General features: G+C 33.6%; 1 protein-coding gene and 1 non-coding gene across 2 annotated transcripts in view; one reads left to right on the forward strand and one right to left on the reverse strand.

Moving 5' to 3' along the window:
- LOC132698924 (matrix metalloproteinase-14-like) overlaps positions 1-19,376 on the forward strand; it is a 176,653-nt gene that overhangs the window by 57,979 nt on the left and 99,298 nt on the right. The window contains exon 2 of the mRNA XM_060665252.1: positions 15,483-15,754. Coding sequence (XP_060521235.1) covers positions 15,483-15,754 — 272 coding nt within the window. The remainder of the gene's footprint in view (positions 1-15,482; positions 15,755-19,376) is intronic.
- Trnak-uuu (transfer RNA lysine (anticodon UUU)) lies at positions 16,023-16,095 on the reverse strand. The gene has a single exon. It is a non-coding gene; the product is annotated as a tRNA-Lys (tRNA).

Below are 19,376 nucleotides of genomic sequence, written 5' to 3' on the forward strand. Positions count from 1 at the left end.
TATTAATAATGTGAGCAAGTATCCATTTGTTCTGAAACTGACGTTATTTTACGGCTCGTGTCAATAATTTCGGAAACACTGTGAATGAGAAGGATAATTATATTCATACATCACCATGACGTGCATTTCCGTATCTTCTCGTATATGATAATTCTTTTATATTATCTTCAGCGCGACAATAGGTTCAATTTTCATTTGCATTAGATAGTAGACTCGGTCTAATCTACATAACGTAGCCTATCTATTGTCCAAAGATTATTAGTTTTAAAAACGGAGGTATATATGATAAACAGTACTCAAGGTACTTAGTACCACTGCAGGGGAATGGAAATAATGACGTATGTCCAACAATGATGCCGTTGTGACTGGCTTGGCTAATTCAATGCCGATGGAATTATTTTTACAAGTATCCTTTTCTTCAATTTTTAGTTTTTTAAGTGAAATTATTTTTTTCTAGGCAAGTATTTCAATTATTATTTATATAACGATAACAAACAAACGCAATGAGAACCTTCTCTGATTGTTTTTATTTTTAATTTCAATGGTTATCTCACTGAGTAAATTTTTTATTCAAAAATACGAATAATTTTGAATGGCACTGATTAAAAATTTGAAGCTAAAACCTGAAATTTTTCACATTTTACTTATTTTGATATATATATATATATATATATATATATATATATATATATATATATATATATATATATATATATATATATATATATATATATATATATATATATATATATATATATATATATACACACGTGTATTTCTAATAAAGTTCAAGTAAGGCAATCTTAAAGGCAATTTTGGTGGAGTGCGTATATAGAAGCGTAAACTGCACACTTTAAAATTATTTTTAATAGAAAAAACATGTCGGCGTGTAAAATTCAGAGTGTAACAACGTCGTTTGTGAATGTAAACATTTTTCTCTTGACAGTTTTATGCTTGCTACGCGGGTATTTTTTTTCTAAAAATACCATTCTACAACATGTAAATAATGCGGGAATTTGTTATCACCACACCACGCAAGTTACAGATTCCTAAAAAAATAAAGTATCCTATAACTTAAGGGTATTGACATTATTACCGTACAAGGTTCATTGTTTTATTTTGTGTCGTGTCCCAAGAAACTGCTCAGTCTGTTTCAATATCATATAGAGAGAAACTATAGCACCTGATTCTTCAAACACAACGATACGCTCACTCCAAGAAATAAAACAAATTTCACCCACCCCATATACTGTGCAGGGAGAATAAATAGACATTGATGAGGAGGAGATAAAAGAATGATAATGTGATAATTTTTTTTAGCGACCATACTAATAAGCTGCAGCGTTGACCTTTGTATATGTGACTGCGATTATCAGTATTACATATTAATAATCCGTTTCAATACAATTATAATGTTTTTCCACGCTGAAACTGTTGTTGCATCTCGATCGCAGATCTTAAATGACCTCCGACGAAAAACAGTTCCTTTATTAGGCAGGAAACGGGTTCGTCTTGTCGTTCACCTTTGACCGCAGCGGTGCCACTCCAATAAAAACAAAGTTCCTAATGTTAATTATAACAGTTGCCGATAAAGTGAGGCCCGATTAAATTGACTAACGGTTTATGATTCATTACGCGGCCTGATGTCAATTAGTTCGCTTAATTGAGAATACGGTGTGTTTTCGTTTTTAATTTTGAACTATTTTTGTTGGATGTTCCCTCACGGCCTGCGAACAGATTGCAGTTTGACTTGTGAGGGTTTCTAATCACAGTTTTCGGCTTGATTTTAGCCATATAAATAAGCCTTCGTTCTTTTTAGTGAATAATGTGCTCCGCCAATTTAATGCATATTACAACGATAACTGTTTCACAACTTCTGGGTATGCTTGAAATTAGATTTCTGATTTTGTCCCGTTCAGTTTGATCACATATTTGCGATAGGTTCAATGACAGTCCATGTAAGTTTTTAGGTGGAGCCTATAAGGCTGTAACCTGTCTACCCATGTTATCCCCATGTGTTCAACGGGGTTCGTCTCGGGGCTTCGCGTTGGCTTAAGTTATAATTTCCACTTATCGCACATCAATAATATTTCTTTCCCAAACTGGACTAATACCGTCGAGAAAAAATCCTGCTAGCGTGCAATGTTTGTGGTAAGTCGATTTGTCCAGAACTTCTTTGGTTTCTGCCAGTTTCTTCATACCGTGCCAGTGTTCTGGAAGTCAACTTTTTAGGAAAATAAATAAGAACTAAAAGTTCAGATTTCCACGAAATTATATATTTTGACATGACAATTGTTTCGACAACACCGTGTCTTTAGCAAATGTAATATTTACAAACTACCTGCTACTATATATAAGGAAAAATGACCATAAAACCTTAATTAATGTTGTTGTGAGAATTTAAGTTCAATAATCTAATTGATAGTTAAGCAACACATTTGAATGTCTCATTTTGTTAATCTGCATGGCTTCCAATAAATTTAATTTTCTACTTTTTGTGGCTGTTTTTCTGTGTTTAAGTGTGTAGCATAATTAGAATCTAGACTATTGTTTTTAAACGCTCTTTTATGTTCGTTAATGCGTTTCTTGAAGGATCTGCTTGTTTGTCCAATATAAATTTTAGGACAAGATCCGCATTTCAACTTGTAGACATCTGATTTTTGAGATTTTGGACATTTCGTTTTGGTGTTTATAAAAATTTTCCTATTGTGTTATTAGTTCTGAAAGCTATTTTTAAACCACATTTTGACAAATGCTTTGAAACTTTTTCACTAGGTTCTCCTATGTATGTAATTGTTTTTAATTGTTCGTGTTCTGTATTAGGTTTCGGATAAATAGAGTTTACTGTTCGATTTGTTTTTTATTTATAATTTTATATAAAATAGACGGATTGTAGCAGTTGTTCAGTGCTATTTGTTTAAAGATATTAAGTTCTTTGTTGTAATTTTCTGTTGAGAGTGGCGTATTAAGAAGTCTGTGTATAAAAGAGTGAAATGCAGCCATTTTGTGTGCATAAGGGTGATTTGAGCTGTTATGTGTAATTGTGTCCGTGTGTGAAGGTTTATGATGAATGGAAAAATCTAATTTGTTTCGCGTTTTCGTAATAGTTAAGTCAAAAAAATTAATAGAATTATCCTGTTCAATCTCGATAGTGAATTTTATACGATTATGTAATGAGTTGATGTAATTTAAAAAAGAATTCAATTGTCTGCCCGTTCCAGCAAAGCAAGCAAAGACATCATCCACGTATCTGTGCCACCATAGAAAACTTTTACTTAAAGGATGTTCTAGTTCTCGACTAACAAAGGACTAAGTGGGTTTCCCATAATCAAACCCTCAATCAAATCAATATATTCAATTTTCAATACATTTGGAGACATCTTGTCGTACTTCCTAATTATTTTTTAATTTCTAAGCTAGGGGTGTACACCGTAATTCCTCGGTTACGAATAATTCCTTGGAATTTCACGGAATTTCTTTATTTTTTTTTAAAGCATTAAATTCTTTTTTAAATATTTAATAATAATAATAATAGTAATAATAATAATAATAATAATAATAAAGGACACGGTTCAGATGAACAAAATAAGATATTTTGTGCCTCCGTTTTTAAACCTATCCTTAGAAGAAAGTAGCAGCGCTAGGCAGGAAAAATACACATAAAAAAAATAATTACCTAGTACGATTTGTGCAAATAGAGAGACTTACACTTTGGAAATAGTTTACAGTAGACATTACTTAAATATTTAATGATAATAATACTTCACGCATTATATGTTTTAGCCATATTATATGTAAAGGATCTTTCAAAAATTCCAGAGGTGTGACATGGAGAGGTGGCATTTAAATCTTAAAGTTAAATTGTGAACGTCCGTGCGAAAGCTGATTTTTCTGAAAAGATAGCGTGGAGACTTCAATCTTATAATTTTTGTGATATAGATCACATTTATGGAGATATCGTCGACTTTTCATATTAAGCCATCGGTCTTCCTTCAGTTTATGACTAACAGGCCTGCCGCGTTTAATCCCAAAAATGAATCTTAGACAGTATTTCTGGATTTTTTGAATCCGTTCTGACGATATCCCAGTGGTTAAAAAAAGATAAAACTATCGAATGACACAGGACTTTTTTTAATGATTGTGATTAGAATATTTTTAGAACCATATGAGCATCTTAGCTTACTGTCGAGCATAAGCCCAAGGTTTTTAAATCCATTTATTATTATATTATACTAATGAGGAACAAAAATGTGCTCGGGATCATTAGATTACATAAAAAATAAATACATACATACATAAATAATCCCAATCAATGGTAGGTACCTACAATTCAAAATGAAATGTACAATTATAAAATAGTGTCCAAATAGGGAAATTTATTTTAAGTATTAATACAGGGTAAAATCTGTAAAGTCAATTTTTTTTGTGTCAAATGACCAGTGAATTGACCGAAATAATTTTAAAAATACCATAAAAATGTTTATTTTATTGAGTTTTCCCGACATCACAAACTTATTATTATTAACTAACGATAGATAATGCTCTACATTGATGTTATTTTAAACATTTTTTGACTAGTCAATTAAGAAGTGGTGAATTGACGGTCCAGTCCCAACACTGGTAATCCGTAATGAATTTAATTTGGGCGTTTGCGGAGAGCAACAACATTTTACTAACGTTCTAATGTATATTTTTATTATTTGTCAATTCAATATGCCTATTGCATGTAACCACTTGAAATTGTATATTATTTTGTTTTAAAACAACTGTCAAAGATTTTAATAAATGTCAAAGCTAACATCATTTCTAATCCATAGCCTACTTATCCTTAATGTACTTTTTTTGGTTCAGTGGTTTATTTTTATCGAAAGAAATATAGTATAAGTTTTTTGCTTTGAAATGATCGCTCTACCATAATTTTCAAAAAAGAAGCAACGGAGCGGTCCTACAAAAAATAGAATGTCTTAACCATCTCGAAAAAGATACGAATTCAGGTTTTGATGTCGACATTTCAAAAGAAACTCTAAAATTTTATTTAATTAGGTGACATGTAAGCAAAAAAGTTGTATTACATTTTTTTTCGAGAAAACGCGCAGGTTTCTAGATATTTTATTGTATATTAAAATGGAAATATCTCGAAAGCTTTATGTTTTATGGCCCGTTTTAATAATAACAATAATTAAATTGTGGAAAACCAACTATTTCATGTTCGAATTGCATAATGAAAAACATTAATAAACAAAGTCCACTGAGGCAGTTACAGATTTAGGGTATTATTTCTATGTTTAAATAAGGGAATAATACTTAATAACAATGTAATAATACATAACAATAATCATTTATGGTGAAGTGTTAAGACATCATCTGTCTGCCAGCGACCTACCGCTGATTGAATCATGGTTTTAGTGAAATATTTTTTAAATATTTCTTTTAGGTACTTTTTACTCCAAATTAAATGAAAATTTCGAAAATATTTTTTGTTTTTATTTTTTGGCAAACATTTTCAGTCACTGGTAATAATAAAATATATAAAAAAAACATTTTTTACCGTTTCTTACATATTTTGAACCGTATGTATTTTTTCGTCTGGAAATAGCTAATTACACACCGGTTTAACGTGCGGGAAGCGTCACCACATCAGTTTCGTTTCTCGCGGATCCGAGCCACTTCGGACATTTCCGGGATTTTACCCCACGGATTTGAGAGCAATCGGATATTTTCGGAGATTTTACCGCACTGCTTGAATTTCGGTAAATTTTTACCGCACTTGTTGCATAATAGACTATACCCGCATTTTATAAATTAATTTGCTATCCGAGTCGTGTTTACACTTGTAGTATTTTAACCTCTCTCTTTATTTGGATAAATGTTTCGGTCGCTTTCGGGTGTTCGTCGCTGGTGATTTGGACAAATGCACATTATAGAATTTGTGGTTTTCCCTTCTTTTCCTTTGGATCTGAGCCACTTCGGACATTTCCGGGATTTTACCGCATGGATTTGAGAGCAATCGGATATATTATACTGCTTGAATTTTAACGTTTGTCAATTCTGACGGTCATATCAGTGAATGTATTCGTTGTTTTGCGACAATGTAAAAACTAACGGTCGTAGAAAAAGTATAGTATGCAACACGTTCGGTAACCTTTTTAACTCACTCGTTTATTAAACACTCGCTCCGTTGCACTCCGCTCGTGCCAAATAAACTCGTGATTCATTCAAATGCCTTTTACCACACTTGTTGCATAATGTACTATTTAATTAGGTATTTGTTTTCAAATTATACTTGTATCTCATTGATTGATTAAAAAAAGGAAACGGAACATATCTTGAGAAGACGGTAAATGAAGGTGAAGGAAGAGGATAGGTTAGGTGCAGTAATTTAAAAACCAGTTTTTCAGTTTAGTAACTTTGATTTTGCCTGTTAGCTATAAAATGTAATTCAATTTAACGGAAAAAATGTTAATGCATTAAAAGTTTCTCCGAGCCGAAATATAGCCATCAATCAGATAATATGGAGCCATAAATAACTTTAAAATTGTTATACTTATGGCGCCTATTCATACATAAGTTCATATAAATTTTACATATTGACGTCGACTTGTCTGCATTCATTTATTTATTTTTCACCTTATTTCCCGCCTTACGGTCATGTCAGTGAATGTATTCGTGTTGTTTTGCGAAAATGTACCCAAAAACTAACGGTCGTAGAAAAAGTCACTCGTTTATTAAACACTCGCTTCACTGCTCGAGTCAAATGCCGTTTTCCGCACTTAATATACTATTATAAGCAAATAAAAAACAGATATTTCATCATGGGTGTGAATACCTATTTCCGAATGTTTTTTAGTAAATACTATAACCAACATAAAGGGACTTATTCACATGGGAAAGTATCCGAAAATAAACCATCTCAAGGAACTGCACAAAGACATACGTCACGTAGACGGGTCGTTTTTCTCAGCCCCGTTTGCATAAAAAAAACTTTGACGGTTGCCTAATTGGCTTCTCAACAATCCCACCTAATTGAGTCTATTCTTGCACTTTTAAATCGACGCGTTCGTCGGGTCAACAACTTGTCGCGAGGATTTCGCCGAATCACTGTCATCGAGTTGATGTATCTGCATTGTAACATAAACAATGGATGAGCGCGGATGTTGTTATCACACCAAATTTTTCCAATGGTTTTTTTTAGAATAAACGATTCAAACCGCTCTCACATTAAACTGAAAATTTTCTAGTCGAACCTTGTATTGGGTATTCTATTAAAGGTTCTGAAGAACACATCTGTTTAATATTTGGCTTTACTAGGAAAAAAACTATATTTTATACATATTTTCAGCAATTTAGCGTTGCCAAGTTTACCCCCATATTACAGAATCAGAAACCACACACAAGCTTTTAAATAATTTTTGCACTGTGTAGTTGTCTCGAAAAAGTTTAATAGTCCAAAACTGTAATATTGGCTAAAACTTTTGTCCAAAAATAAAACTACCTTATTAATTTAACTTCTTTTTTTTTTCTGATCCCCACAGCAAAACCACTATGCTATAGCTCGTACTTATGCCGTTAATAGGTAATTTCATAAGTTATTTGTTTAGCAGGTGCTTTTAGATATTTTTGCTCTGCAGCAAAATATTCATTTGCATTTTATCATGTTCTTATGAATACACTGCGTGCACTGCAAATAGAGGAAGTTAATCTTCTAGTTGAAGCAATATTTCCTTTAAATGTTAAATGTCGTTAAATCCATACTCTTGGCCAAGATATTCTGTCTCCCTTTTTTAAAATAGAAAGAGTGACATTCAAAACTTGCCAAAGAAAAGTTCACACTTAAACAAGAGTTTTTGCTGTACTACCTGGACTTGTTTTGCAGGTTCACCGTGGTCTACATTTTTCCCATTCCAGTCAATGTTTCAGTTTGCAATATTTGTCGTATCTGAACTAGGATTATTTGGAATTGTAGTAATGTAGTCTATATCTATGTCCAATCTGAAATATTGCCAATTTATAGCGTTTTATGGGTTATTTTTATACCTACTCCTATGAAAGGTCCCTTATTTTGTTACTCTACACCATTTGTAAACTTTAGACTTTACTCTAAATTAATTTGATTTCATATATTGTACATGTTATACATATAATATTATATTTTATTATCTCCGGATATAGTTTCTTTAAACATTACCAAACAAACAAAATTTTAATTTGAAAAATATTGCTTATATAAGAAAGTTTATACGACTAAAAGAGTCACAGTTCACAATAAATAAAAATAAATACACAAAATAAAAATTTGTAGTTCTATGTTACAAATACAAGCAATTAAAATTTAAATGCTCTTTGAAACGCGCTGTCATTGACTGTGACCGGTTGTGACGTCAATTCGCTGGTCAGACTACGCATGGTTTTAATTGCTTTTGTTATTTTGCGTTTAGTATCAAAAAGAAAGTTTTGAATATGATAGAAGCCGATTTTTTAAATATGCTTGTGGTGACATTTTACATACAAAACACCGAGAGTTTTTCTTTAGCTGAGGTTCGCGGTGTTAAAGCTAAAAGGTATATTCATAGAAAATGTGAAACTAGTTTTAAACAAATATAAAATTCGAGTGGTATATCAAATAAAATGTAAATTATTCAGCAAAAAAATAAAGAAAAAGGATTTTTTAAACTAGTTAAAATACTGATTTTAAGGTATATTGTCATTGATAAGTGATTAAGTGTTCTTTATTTTATATAGATCGGGAAGTCATTCCCATGAAGACTGCAATAGGATGGATGCAAGTTCGACGAGTTAAAAATGTTTGCACAAGTTATGCTCCGACAAGATGGCACAATTTGTGATATTGTTTTTGTGTTGTTTCCATTATTGTCATGTAAAGCAGAATAAGTACAATTAAAAACTGGCGTATATTAAATACTGAATTCAATAATATAATTATAATATAATTCTCGGCCTATAACCTGAGAGTAGCACTATAAAATGATGCCATATCGATCTCAAAAACAGCGGTATGACGTCACGATCATTCCCGCGCGTTTAGTGTCGTTTAGTTATTTATTGTAACTTAAATATTGAGTTTTGAGTTTTAATATTTTTTATGAGTTATAAGCAAATGTTTTAAAGAAAAAAAATAAAATGTTGTTCCCTATTTTTTTAGACCGTTCAGTGAGTGGAACAAATACGTTTCAAAACTTATTCTCTCGCCACGAGTGTGGGGGGTGCAATGGTTTCGCATTCATTATTTTCACATTGCCTTCTTCGGATTTAATGTCACTGCTGAGAACCGTTCGAAAATGCTACCGAATATTTAAAAAATAAGTTGTTTTCGATTTTTTTCCTAATAAAACGTACGGCATGTAAAAGTGACGATGCATAGATCGTAGATAACCGCAGCCGCCGGTTCGTAAACAACCTTTTATGCAAACCGACATGAATATGCATGGAACATAAATATGTACCACTTTTACTATTCCTGCCTCGTACGCGCGGCGCCAACTTGATATTGATTGCGTTAAGCGCCCGCCCGAATGACAACAAAAAGAATTTCTTAACTGCATACGACGGCATGCCGAGCGAAATTACACGCCGTACGAAGATAAATGGTTGTTATTAATTACTGTTATTAGCGAAACAATAATGCACAATGCGCGAAAGGTTACGAATTAATTATTAATGCACACACGCACGCATTCATAATTTAATTTAAAAATTTCGATGTACTAATATTAATTAATGGATTTAGATAGGTACGGGCGGCTATGGCATATGTTGGCAGGGCTTGGTCCATTCTATTCCGATTCAAATGGTTTTATTGTTTTCAGATTTTTTAAAGGAGTCATGTTACTTGATACTGTGGTGTCCCACCGAGGAGTGCCCCGATTATATAATTGCAGAGGAAAGTAGCCCGATATCGAATAGCATTATATTTCTTAAAACAGGCTGACGAAGAAGATAACATAAATCTACAAGAGTTTGAGGAACCATCTTATATAGTTGGAACTATATACTGAATGATACAGCTGTCCTTCAACAGTCCTGTAATTCATCAGATGACGAAACCCTGAAATTCAAAAGGAGACGTATGCTTTCTGCAAACGACAGGATTGTTTCTACTATCAAATGGAAGAAAGGTCAGATTGAATACACTCACACACCTCTATCGGATAAATTTAGGTCATCTGAGGAATTAAAAAATAGGGCTTCTGACGTATACTATGTATACTAGTTGGTTATTGCACCGGGTCTCGGGGTAATTTACAATTTACACTATCAACAACCTTGCCAATGCCTAACATACGCGGATCATGTGCTACTGTTGGCAAGAAGTAGAACGGGGCTTGAAAATACCACCAAACAACTTACAAGAACGGCAGAAACTTTTGGGCTCCAATTTATCCTGGATAAAACCAAACTTATGGAGTTCAAGAATGCTACAGGTAGTAAAAGCAAACGAAACTTACAAGTACAAGTGGGGACTAACAAGATATGAATCTGAAGAGGTAAATGACATTGATATGATATTTGGGAGTACTCATAACCAACAAATGTGACAAGGAGTTGGATCTACGAATAGCAAAATGTAATAATTATCTGTGGGGGCTTCACAAAATTGAAATGTCAATAGAGAGCAACAAAACTCCGACCAACTTTAATTTACTGTTCTGAGACATGAGCCCTTAATAAAAAAAACAACAGAAACTAAGTATACAGTATTAAGTCGAATCTTTGGGGGAAAGAATACAGAGCATGCGTGGGAGAGAAGGATGAATACGAACTATTCGGAGATAAGCTAATCGAAAAATTTGTTCAAGCAAGGAGACTTCAATTTCTAGGGCACCTCATCACCATGGAAAATAATAGAAAAGGAAGTGGCATGGAAAAAACCAGAGGGGAGGAGGAAGCATGGTAGACTGAGAAGAAGAAGATGGAGAGAAGCCGTCTAGCAAGATTTAAGAGAGGGAAGGATTACTAGTTGGAGAAATATAACAAGAGATAGAATAGAATGGAGGAAAATTACAAAACTCTATACATAAACGGCCTGACAAAAAGGCTAATATATATCGGCGTAATTTATTATTTTTATTTACAAACTCAGCAGTAGGGTGGGAACAACCTAGGACATATAAAAATAAAATTTTATATTTACTTTTATATTTCAATAGTTTAGATTAGAGGTTACTAACGCACTAAATATGACATAAATCACACTCTGAGCGGATCTAATTGCACAATTTACACATAATAATAATTCGTGAATTACTATGACAATTACTATGGGGATTATCTAGATAAAAATTCAAGAAATTTCACGTTATATACGCTGGAGCTGAATGAAGAATTCGAAAGCGTTAATCATATTATTTAAAAATTTGTATAAAAAATGACTGCAGACACGTTTATTCTATTTTGCAGAGAATGAAGATGCCTGATGCATGCCTGTCTGTGATATGTGCAACCTTTTCAATGTTATACTTGTCAGTTTCATAGCAGGGACTTCATAAAAAAAATATTAAAGCATACTTCTTACAAATGATGTATACAATGTTGTAAGCCATTAAATTAAAATACTTACAATTTCTTATGATAAACTGATACACTTTAGATGCTCTAGATTATATATGTGTGCTGAAAGATAATATTTTATTGATATTATAGGAAGCACAATACATTTTATCAGCATTGAAATGCAATGTTTAATAATACCATAAAGTTTCAGATCAGTAGCTCATAAAAGTAATGGACCAAAATTGGAACCCAGCGGAACCCCTTATAACAACTCGCTGAGGTCTCATATACAATCAAAAATTTACCAGGTCATATATGTTCGGAAATATATGTTTTTTGCAAAGACATTGATAAGTACCATTCCCAAGATATATCTTCAAAAAACAACCTAAGGCTAAGGCTTTCGCGGCCCGTTGATAAGCTATTATCTTGATTCCGGTTTAAAGGCCTAACGTTTCGCTAGCACGAGTGGCGAGCTTCTTCAGAAGGATTTGCGAACTGGAGAACCTCCAGATCGAACTTGAACACCTGAAAACTGCGTTCGAAGCAAATGGCTACAGCAAGAGGGAGATCGAGAGATCAATGAACTCAAGATCATCAAGATCACGGGATACCGAACAACGACCCTCTACCTCCCACGTATATCTGCCGTATATTCCGAGTGTCACCGACAGGATTGGCAGAGTATTGAAAAGACACATCAAAACAATTTTTAAGCCTACAAAGAAGATCCAGCAGACCATCAGGTCAGCGAAGGACAAGAGGGACTCACTTTCAGCTGCATGAGTCTACCGCATTCCGTGTTCATGCGGAAAGGTCTACATGGGAACTACCAAGAGATCAATGGGAACGAGACTTAAGGAGCATAAAGCAAGCTGCAAGCTAGGACAGACAGAGAAGTCTGCAGTAGCTGAACACGCACTGGGCAGCGGGGAACACAGGATACACTTAGAGAGCTGTAAGTTACTAGCACCGGTCAACGGCTATCACAATAGACTAGTCAGGGAAGCCATTGAGATACAAAAACACCCACACAATTTCAACAGAAGGGAGGAGACCCCTAGACTCAACCAAATCTGGAACCCGATCCTTAGGAACGCCCGAACAGTACCGATCGATATCCCGAGACCAACCGAAGCGGAACAAGCCCCGCCCACCACCAATCGGCATAAATACAACTTGCGTAGGAGAAATCGTCAGTCTACGTCCAACATCGGAGATGGAAGGACCTCTGAAGAAGCTTGCCACTCGTGCTAGCGAAACGTTAGGAAGTAATTCCAACCGACGACGGCCTTTAAACCCGAATCAAGATAATAGCTAACTTAAATGCAGTTTCAATCTGTCTGCATATTACGCCACCCCAAAATATTTAGCTTACAGGTATGCCATGATCTCTCAGTTTTAGATTAAAAATATATGGCTTTAGTTCTCTGTATTCATGGGCAGAACAACATCAGCGCAATTACAGTGTATATTGGGATAACAGTTTTTTATTGACTGCGTGAGTATATCTGTCGACTTATATTGTATAAGGAAGGATATAAATGATCCTTAATTCATTTTCTAGGTTCTTCAATCTAAGTCGACTATTAAAAATTATTCGTATGTTTTAATATTCTGAGACAGGTAGAAGCATTGACCAAAAAAAACTGAATATCTTCCCTAGCCAATACTCGATTCGGTCCAAGAAACATATCAATCGATTTAGACCAATTTATTTTTAGACTTTTTTTTTTAAGAAATTGATTCATATATTCGGAACTTATTTACTATAACCAGAGCATCCAAGCATCATCCTTGCGAAAGCTTTTAACTAAGCTATATATGTCACATATTCACTGATGTTATCCTTATCAAAGGTAAGGTAATATTTTGGTAATATATATAACACAAAACCGATTTTATGATTTAAAAATGTATTTTTAATAATTGACACGAGCATGAAATTATTAACAGATTTTCTATATACATAAGACTGTCGCCGTCATAAACAGTGAAAATCTATGATAACCACTTGGTTACTTACGCGATAACATACGATGTGGCCCAAAAAGAAACAAAGCAAACAGAAAAATTGAGAAATAATACAAATAGATCGATTTATTACATTTTTCTGGGATTAGTTTTAACGTGTGTGCGACAAAGAAAAGAATACCTACCCATTATCACCCATCTTCCTCTAAATAAAATTGGCCCTATTGCAAAAGCAGCCCAGTATGTTCATTTTAGTTAGTTTTTTGTCGAGATAGATAAAGTAAAACTATTGTTATTAGAAAACAGACTCAAGTGTGATAAAACTGCCGAAACCCTTAACCCTTGTTTTCAAACGGAAACCACAGCTTGACATAGCAATATGAAATATTTTAAATTTTCGAAATAGAAAAATGTTTGAGCAAGCTTAAGCTCATTGAATCCCCGATATTAGTCTTCGGCTAGATTGTCTTTTCCTACACGCAGATTGTGCGCAGTATGCCTGAACGCGTTTGGTTAGTTTTGCTGTTCCAACAAACTTTTTGGGTAGTTCGGGGTTACAGATTTTTATCACGCACACAGTAATATAAAACACATTTTAATTTTCAGTTCCTATGACATACCCAAATCATAACCTAAACGTGTTTCATTTTGTGTTTTTGTCTTGTTTTATTTGTTGTTTTTTTAGCATAGAGATCTTTCTTCAGTTGATACTTCATTCGAAGAAATACTTGAAGAGACTTATATTACAAATATCTAGTATATCATCGGAATATTGCTCTTCCCTTCGACTTCTCTTTATTTATTATTATTATATTTTTTTTATTTCCAGTAAATAATCGTCTTATACTTATTTTCTGGCCCATGCAAACTTATCGGCGACAATTTGCTGCTAAGTAGCAAGCGCATACTTTGAAGATAACAATGGACCATGTAATTCTTTTCGTAACCCCTTTCTGGAAAACGAATTTCAGAGATAAATTGCATCTAGTCGCCTTTACAATACCAGCCTGATACCGCCCAAGCTCAAACTTGCACGTCGCGATTTATTATCGTCTGTTATACATAGATTTTGCTTTTTAAATCATCCGGGCTGCATTGTTTGTAATGTCAAGTTCAAAGAAACCCACAAAGCAAACAGTACACTCCTTTAAAACGCATAATTGCATCTCATATAGTACCGCATTAAACTGCCCCATACTTCATAATCAGTGTAAACGGCTGCATTGAAATAAGAAAAAAAAAGCTCGTTAATTAAAGAGGACAGATAATAATTATAGTCGAGCGCATTACGAAAGAGCTTAATGACGCTTTATGTTGTGACATGTGTCTGGTTTTAAGATACGTGACAGTGACGACAGGGCGCAGAAGACATTGAATAGATAGTTCCATGATATACGGGGAAAGCCACAGGATATTTATATCGAGAAAAATTTTAATGATCCAAAATGTCGATAGACTGACTACCGTCTGCAACTAGGATTATTTTAATAAGCTTTTTAGTCCGGTCTCTAATGCTCCACTGTCCGCTCCGAAACCTTTCCTTAACATTTTCAATAATTTGCTTTATTTTTAAATTTGATTTTTGCTTTGTTTAGAAAGTTGGAAATTCATATTTCATATCAATAAATTTTAGGCATCCAGACAAATTATCGTCTTTGTTTTACACTCGTAATCAATTTTTATGATAACATTCAAAAGTTTCAGTTGCGACTCCTATAATGTCCAATGATAAAAACGATTTCCTTATTTAGCTGAAAATATAGAAAAATATCGAATTGAGTACGGTAATACAATTTTGAGAAAAATGCTGTAAGAAATATGTACCAATTGTAAAAATTATTTGCCATTGTTAGATAGAGACAATCAAATATAAAACAAGAAGATTTAAAATGCTGCATGCTTGTGACATCTAACGAGTAGTAGCCGAACTTTCGCCGGTCTCATCGAACCAATTTTCGTTGTGGGCCACTGTATTAATGGTTTCTCCCGTTTCGTTACAGCAAGCTTACTTGACGCAATTTGGTTACATGGACAAATCGCTAGATGGCGCGTTCGCCTTGCGAACCGAAAATTCCGTGAGAGATGCTATACGGGAGCTTCAAGGATTCGCGGGAATACCAGTGACGGGACAAATGGACGAGCGCACTTTGAAATTGATGCAGACGCCAAGATGCGGAATACCGGACAAGGAAGAAAAGCGACAGACTTCCGGGAGGCGGAAACGATACACTATACACGGCCTAAAATGGCCTTATACTAATCTTACGTGGAGGTAAGTGGTCTTTAGCATTTATTATGGCCCAAAATAATTTCCTTGGTAATTATCTAGAAGGCAAAAAATATTCATGGGTAAGTGGTTATAACTTCGGGGCATGGATACATTTAAAAATATGTTTAGGAAAACATTGATTAAAGCTAAATAGATATGTTTCAATACCATATTACATATGTACCTATTTTTTACACCCTTTTGTGAGAGTCGCTGGATTAGAAAATTTTAAAATTGAAAAACAGTTTTTTTAACGTGGAAAAAAAAAATTCGCCCGAGCAGGGACTTGAACCCTGGACCCTTGGATTAAAAGTCCAATGCTCTACCGACTGAGCTACCCGGGCTGTAAGAATATTTTCAAGTGACAAGCAGCACCTAATATTGGGTAACATTCATAGAAATAACTAAGTTCATTACTAAGAAGACTCCCTTCTCCTAAAGACGCGTTCTCGTATTGATGTTATACTGAAGACTGGGATACAGAGCACCATAACGCGATATTCTCCAGGATATAAACTCTATCATTGTTTTATGGTCACCATATCACCTTGTGGTTACGTATATACATTTTCGATGGAATCTATAGCTGTTATCATTAGTATGAGTTTTCAACTTCTGGTGTTTATACGTCAACATTCATATAACGATTTTTGAGTTAAACTAATAAACAATTTGAAAAATATATATTTTTATTTATTTTCCGACATGTAAAACAATAATACTTATATATTATTTTGTATACATTTTGGGATGAAAGTTGTACGTATTTATTTTAATTGTTAATAAAAGAGATAAAAGGAGGCAACCTATTTTGTGAAATATACCTCATGCAAATAAATTTCTTGTTTAGCCACTTAATTCGATTATCAGAGTTTACAAAAAAGTAGGAGAGAAGCGTTCTACACCACAGACAATAAACTCAATAGCAGATTGCCATACTCGAATAGAATAATCTGTATATATTATAAAACATTGGTTTGCTACAAGAGATTTTGAAAAATAATAGTTCTCGGCATTAAACAAGAATATAAACTTTAGAGATGTTACGCGAGACCATTTCAAAAATAGGACAACTACAAATAATTGAAACTGTTTCCCCATAATCCAAAGCAGGCCATGAATACGTAAATAAACCCATCTTATTTTCAATTTTCTCCCCCATCAAAAATTCACTACAAATTGATTTCTCCGTTGAAATTAATTTTGATCCATAAATTCTTAAGAGGGCAAATGACCCGATCCCTAAATATACATTTGTATACCGTCTTTTACTTCTACTGTACTTATATGAAACTGCTATTATAATTATTGACCTTGAAAACTTTGTTTTATTAATCGATGAAATCGTCTTTATTTATAAGTAAAATATTTAATTTAACTAACGGGTTCACAAATTACTAAAAAAATTACAAAATTTGACGGATTTGCAAAATAATAATACATTTTTAAAAACGGAACACATTATTAATCTTAGTAACACACAGAACAATGTAAGACTAAAAATTCTTTATTATTCAAAATCTGAATTTGACGAAGGAATTTTTAAGTTAAGTTTAAGCTACTGCGAATAGGCTTGTTTTACATTTACAGTATTACGTTAATCACCTTGAATATAAACAGAACAAAAAAAAATGAATTAAGCTTATAAATTTATGCTACTAAATTAAAGCTATTTTTGCAGAGTCGTGTTCATGTCTATTCTGTGTTGTTTTGTACTTTAATGAGCTTATCTGTATGCTGAGGGTGGTGCAAGCAAAACTTTCTGAGCTTGACCACCGACTAAACTGGTCTCGTTTTTTTTGAGAAGTCATCTGGTCGGAATTACTCTCTACATGTTAACTTGAACAGCAAATCAAACCCAGAGGTCAAAAATATTACATTGCTATGAGTGATTATTGGCTCCACAACTTAGGTGGGAGGATTTACACTTAAACTCTCTGTGCTCAAACGCAAACAGTTTTTGTGCTCTGATTATCAGGCTTAAAGAATCGCTTTTCAAAGGAAGCAGTCTCGCATGTCATATGTAATACTGCATCTTCAAGCTGTATTTTTATCTCTGGGCACCCGTGATTCGTGAAGAAAAATCCTAGTCTCTTTGGCAACAACTCTTATACCACTGTCACCATAGTTCACTAGCATTAGCTTGTGAAGGATATGTCTGCCAAGGTCATAAGTAAGAGTGAAAAATGCTATACATGACGTACAGTTGCTAGAAATCACGTTCTAATTAAAGTTGATTTCCAATTTCCTCGTTAAGTCAACCAGTCACTCATTTAATAAATGTGCTGGAGATTCACGACAACCAACCACAATCAATACTGGCGTTTCTTACAAATGTCGATAAATTCCACTTGAAAGCAATAATCTATTCGTCGTCCCCATTAAAAATTAAACCCCCCCGTTGTTCTATAAAATTTTTAACCCACCATGAACGGGGGTAAACGACCTGAACTACAGCTCGATGTTTGAACAAGCATGCAAGGGATCGGTCGTCGGGTACGTTTTCAATTTTTGTGCTCGAAATTAATTCATTCATACGGTCGAAACTATGAGTAGCGTTTACAGGGTGATGCTCGCAAGTCGCTGGCCCCATTTTTGCCGAATTTGCCTGTCTTAAAAGGGCATAAACAGATAATGGTTTTTTTTTGCAAGAAGGGGAGGAAAACAACTAGGGGATGTTGTTGAAATGATGTTCAAATATAACTTAATCGAATCATACGAGTTTTCAAAATTCTAATTTTCAATTTTTGTTTGTTAGCTGGGATAAAGTGTAGTTCGTCCTGACTGCTCCAGAGGAAACAGGGAAAATGTGGATCATGGTTGATCAACACTTTAGTCTCTCTTTTGATGCGTAGAATACGTCTTGAAAATATTGACCTCTAATTTATCTGCGACCTGCTTATTAATTGGCTGTAACTTTTTTGTTTTCAGAGATATCAAGGTAAACAAAAAAACAAAATGTAGGGTTAATAGCCAAGTTTTTTCCAAGTGACGTATAAAACAAAATACTATCAATTTTCTCACAAATAAGCCTACGTCATATATTTTAAATGGAACACTGTATATTATATATGTTTATATTTTAGTTCACTCATATTTGAGAAATCGCCAAAAATATATTTTTTATGTAATTTCAAAGAGTGCCTTGGCTGACTGCGACAACGATAATTATTTACAAATTAAACACAAAAACATTAAAAACAACAAGACAAACTAAAATAAAAAATTCTTTAACTATTCTAAATACTGGTGTATGTGACCACCATTTTCCTGAACATATTTCTCATACGGAAATAAAATCCTTTGCCAAAATTAAACGACATTACTTCGTGATTTTTCATGTGTCCCCAAAAAAATCTATATATTTTATATATTGTTCTATTTGGTGCTCCAAGAGTTGCAAATAATGATCTCCAGTTCTTTGGATCTACAAATATCGCGACCAAAATATGCCCATCAATGACACCACACCATACATTAATTGATACCTCTGGATTTTTATTTCGTGTATTTGTCTAGGATTATTTAAAGGCCAATAACGCCTATTTTTTCTATTACAACCCTTTCTTGTAGTGAACGAACTTTCATCAGTCCATAAAATGTTTTCCAAAAAATTATTATTCCA

Source organism: Cylas formicarius, unplaced genomic scaffold (assembly GCF_029955315.1).
Source record: "Cylas formicarius isolate icCylForm1 unplaced genomic scaffold, icCylForm1.1 PGA_scaffold_3__17_contigs__length_32017465, whole genome shotgun sequence".
Classification (NCBI taxonomy): Eukaryota; Metazoa; Arthropoda; class Insecta; order Coleoptera; family Brentidae; genus Cylas; species Cylas formicarius.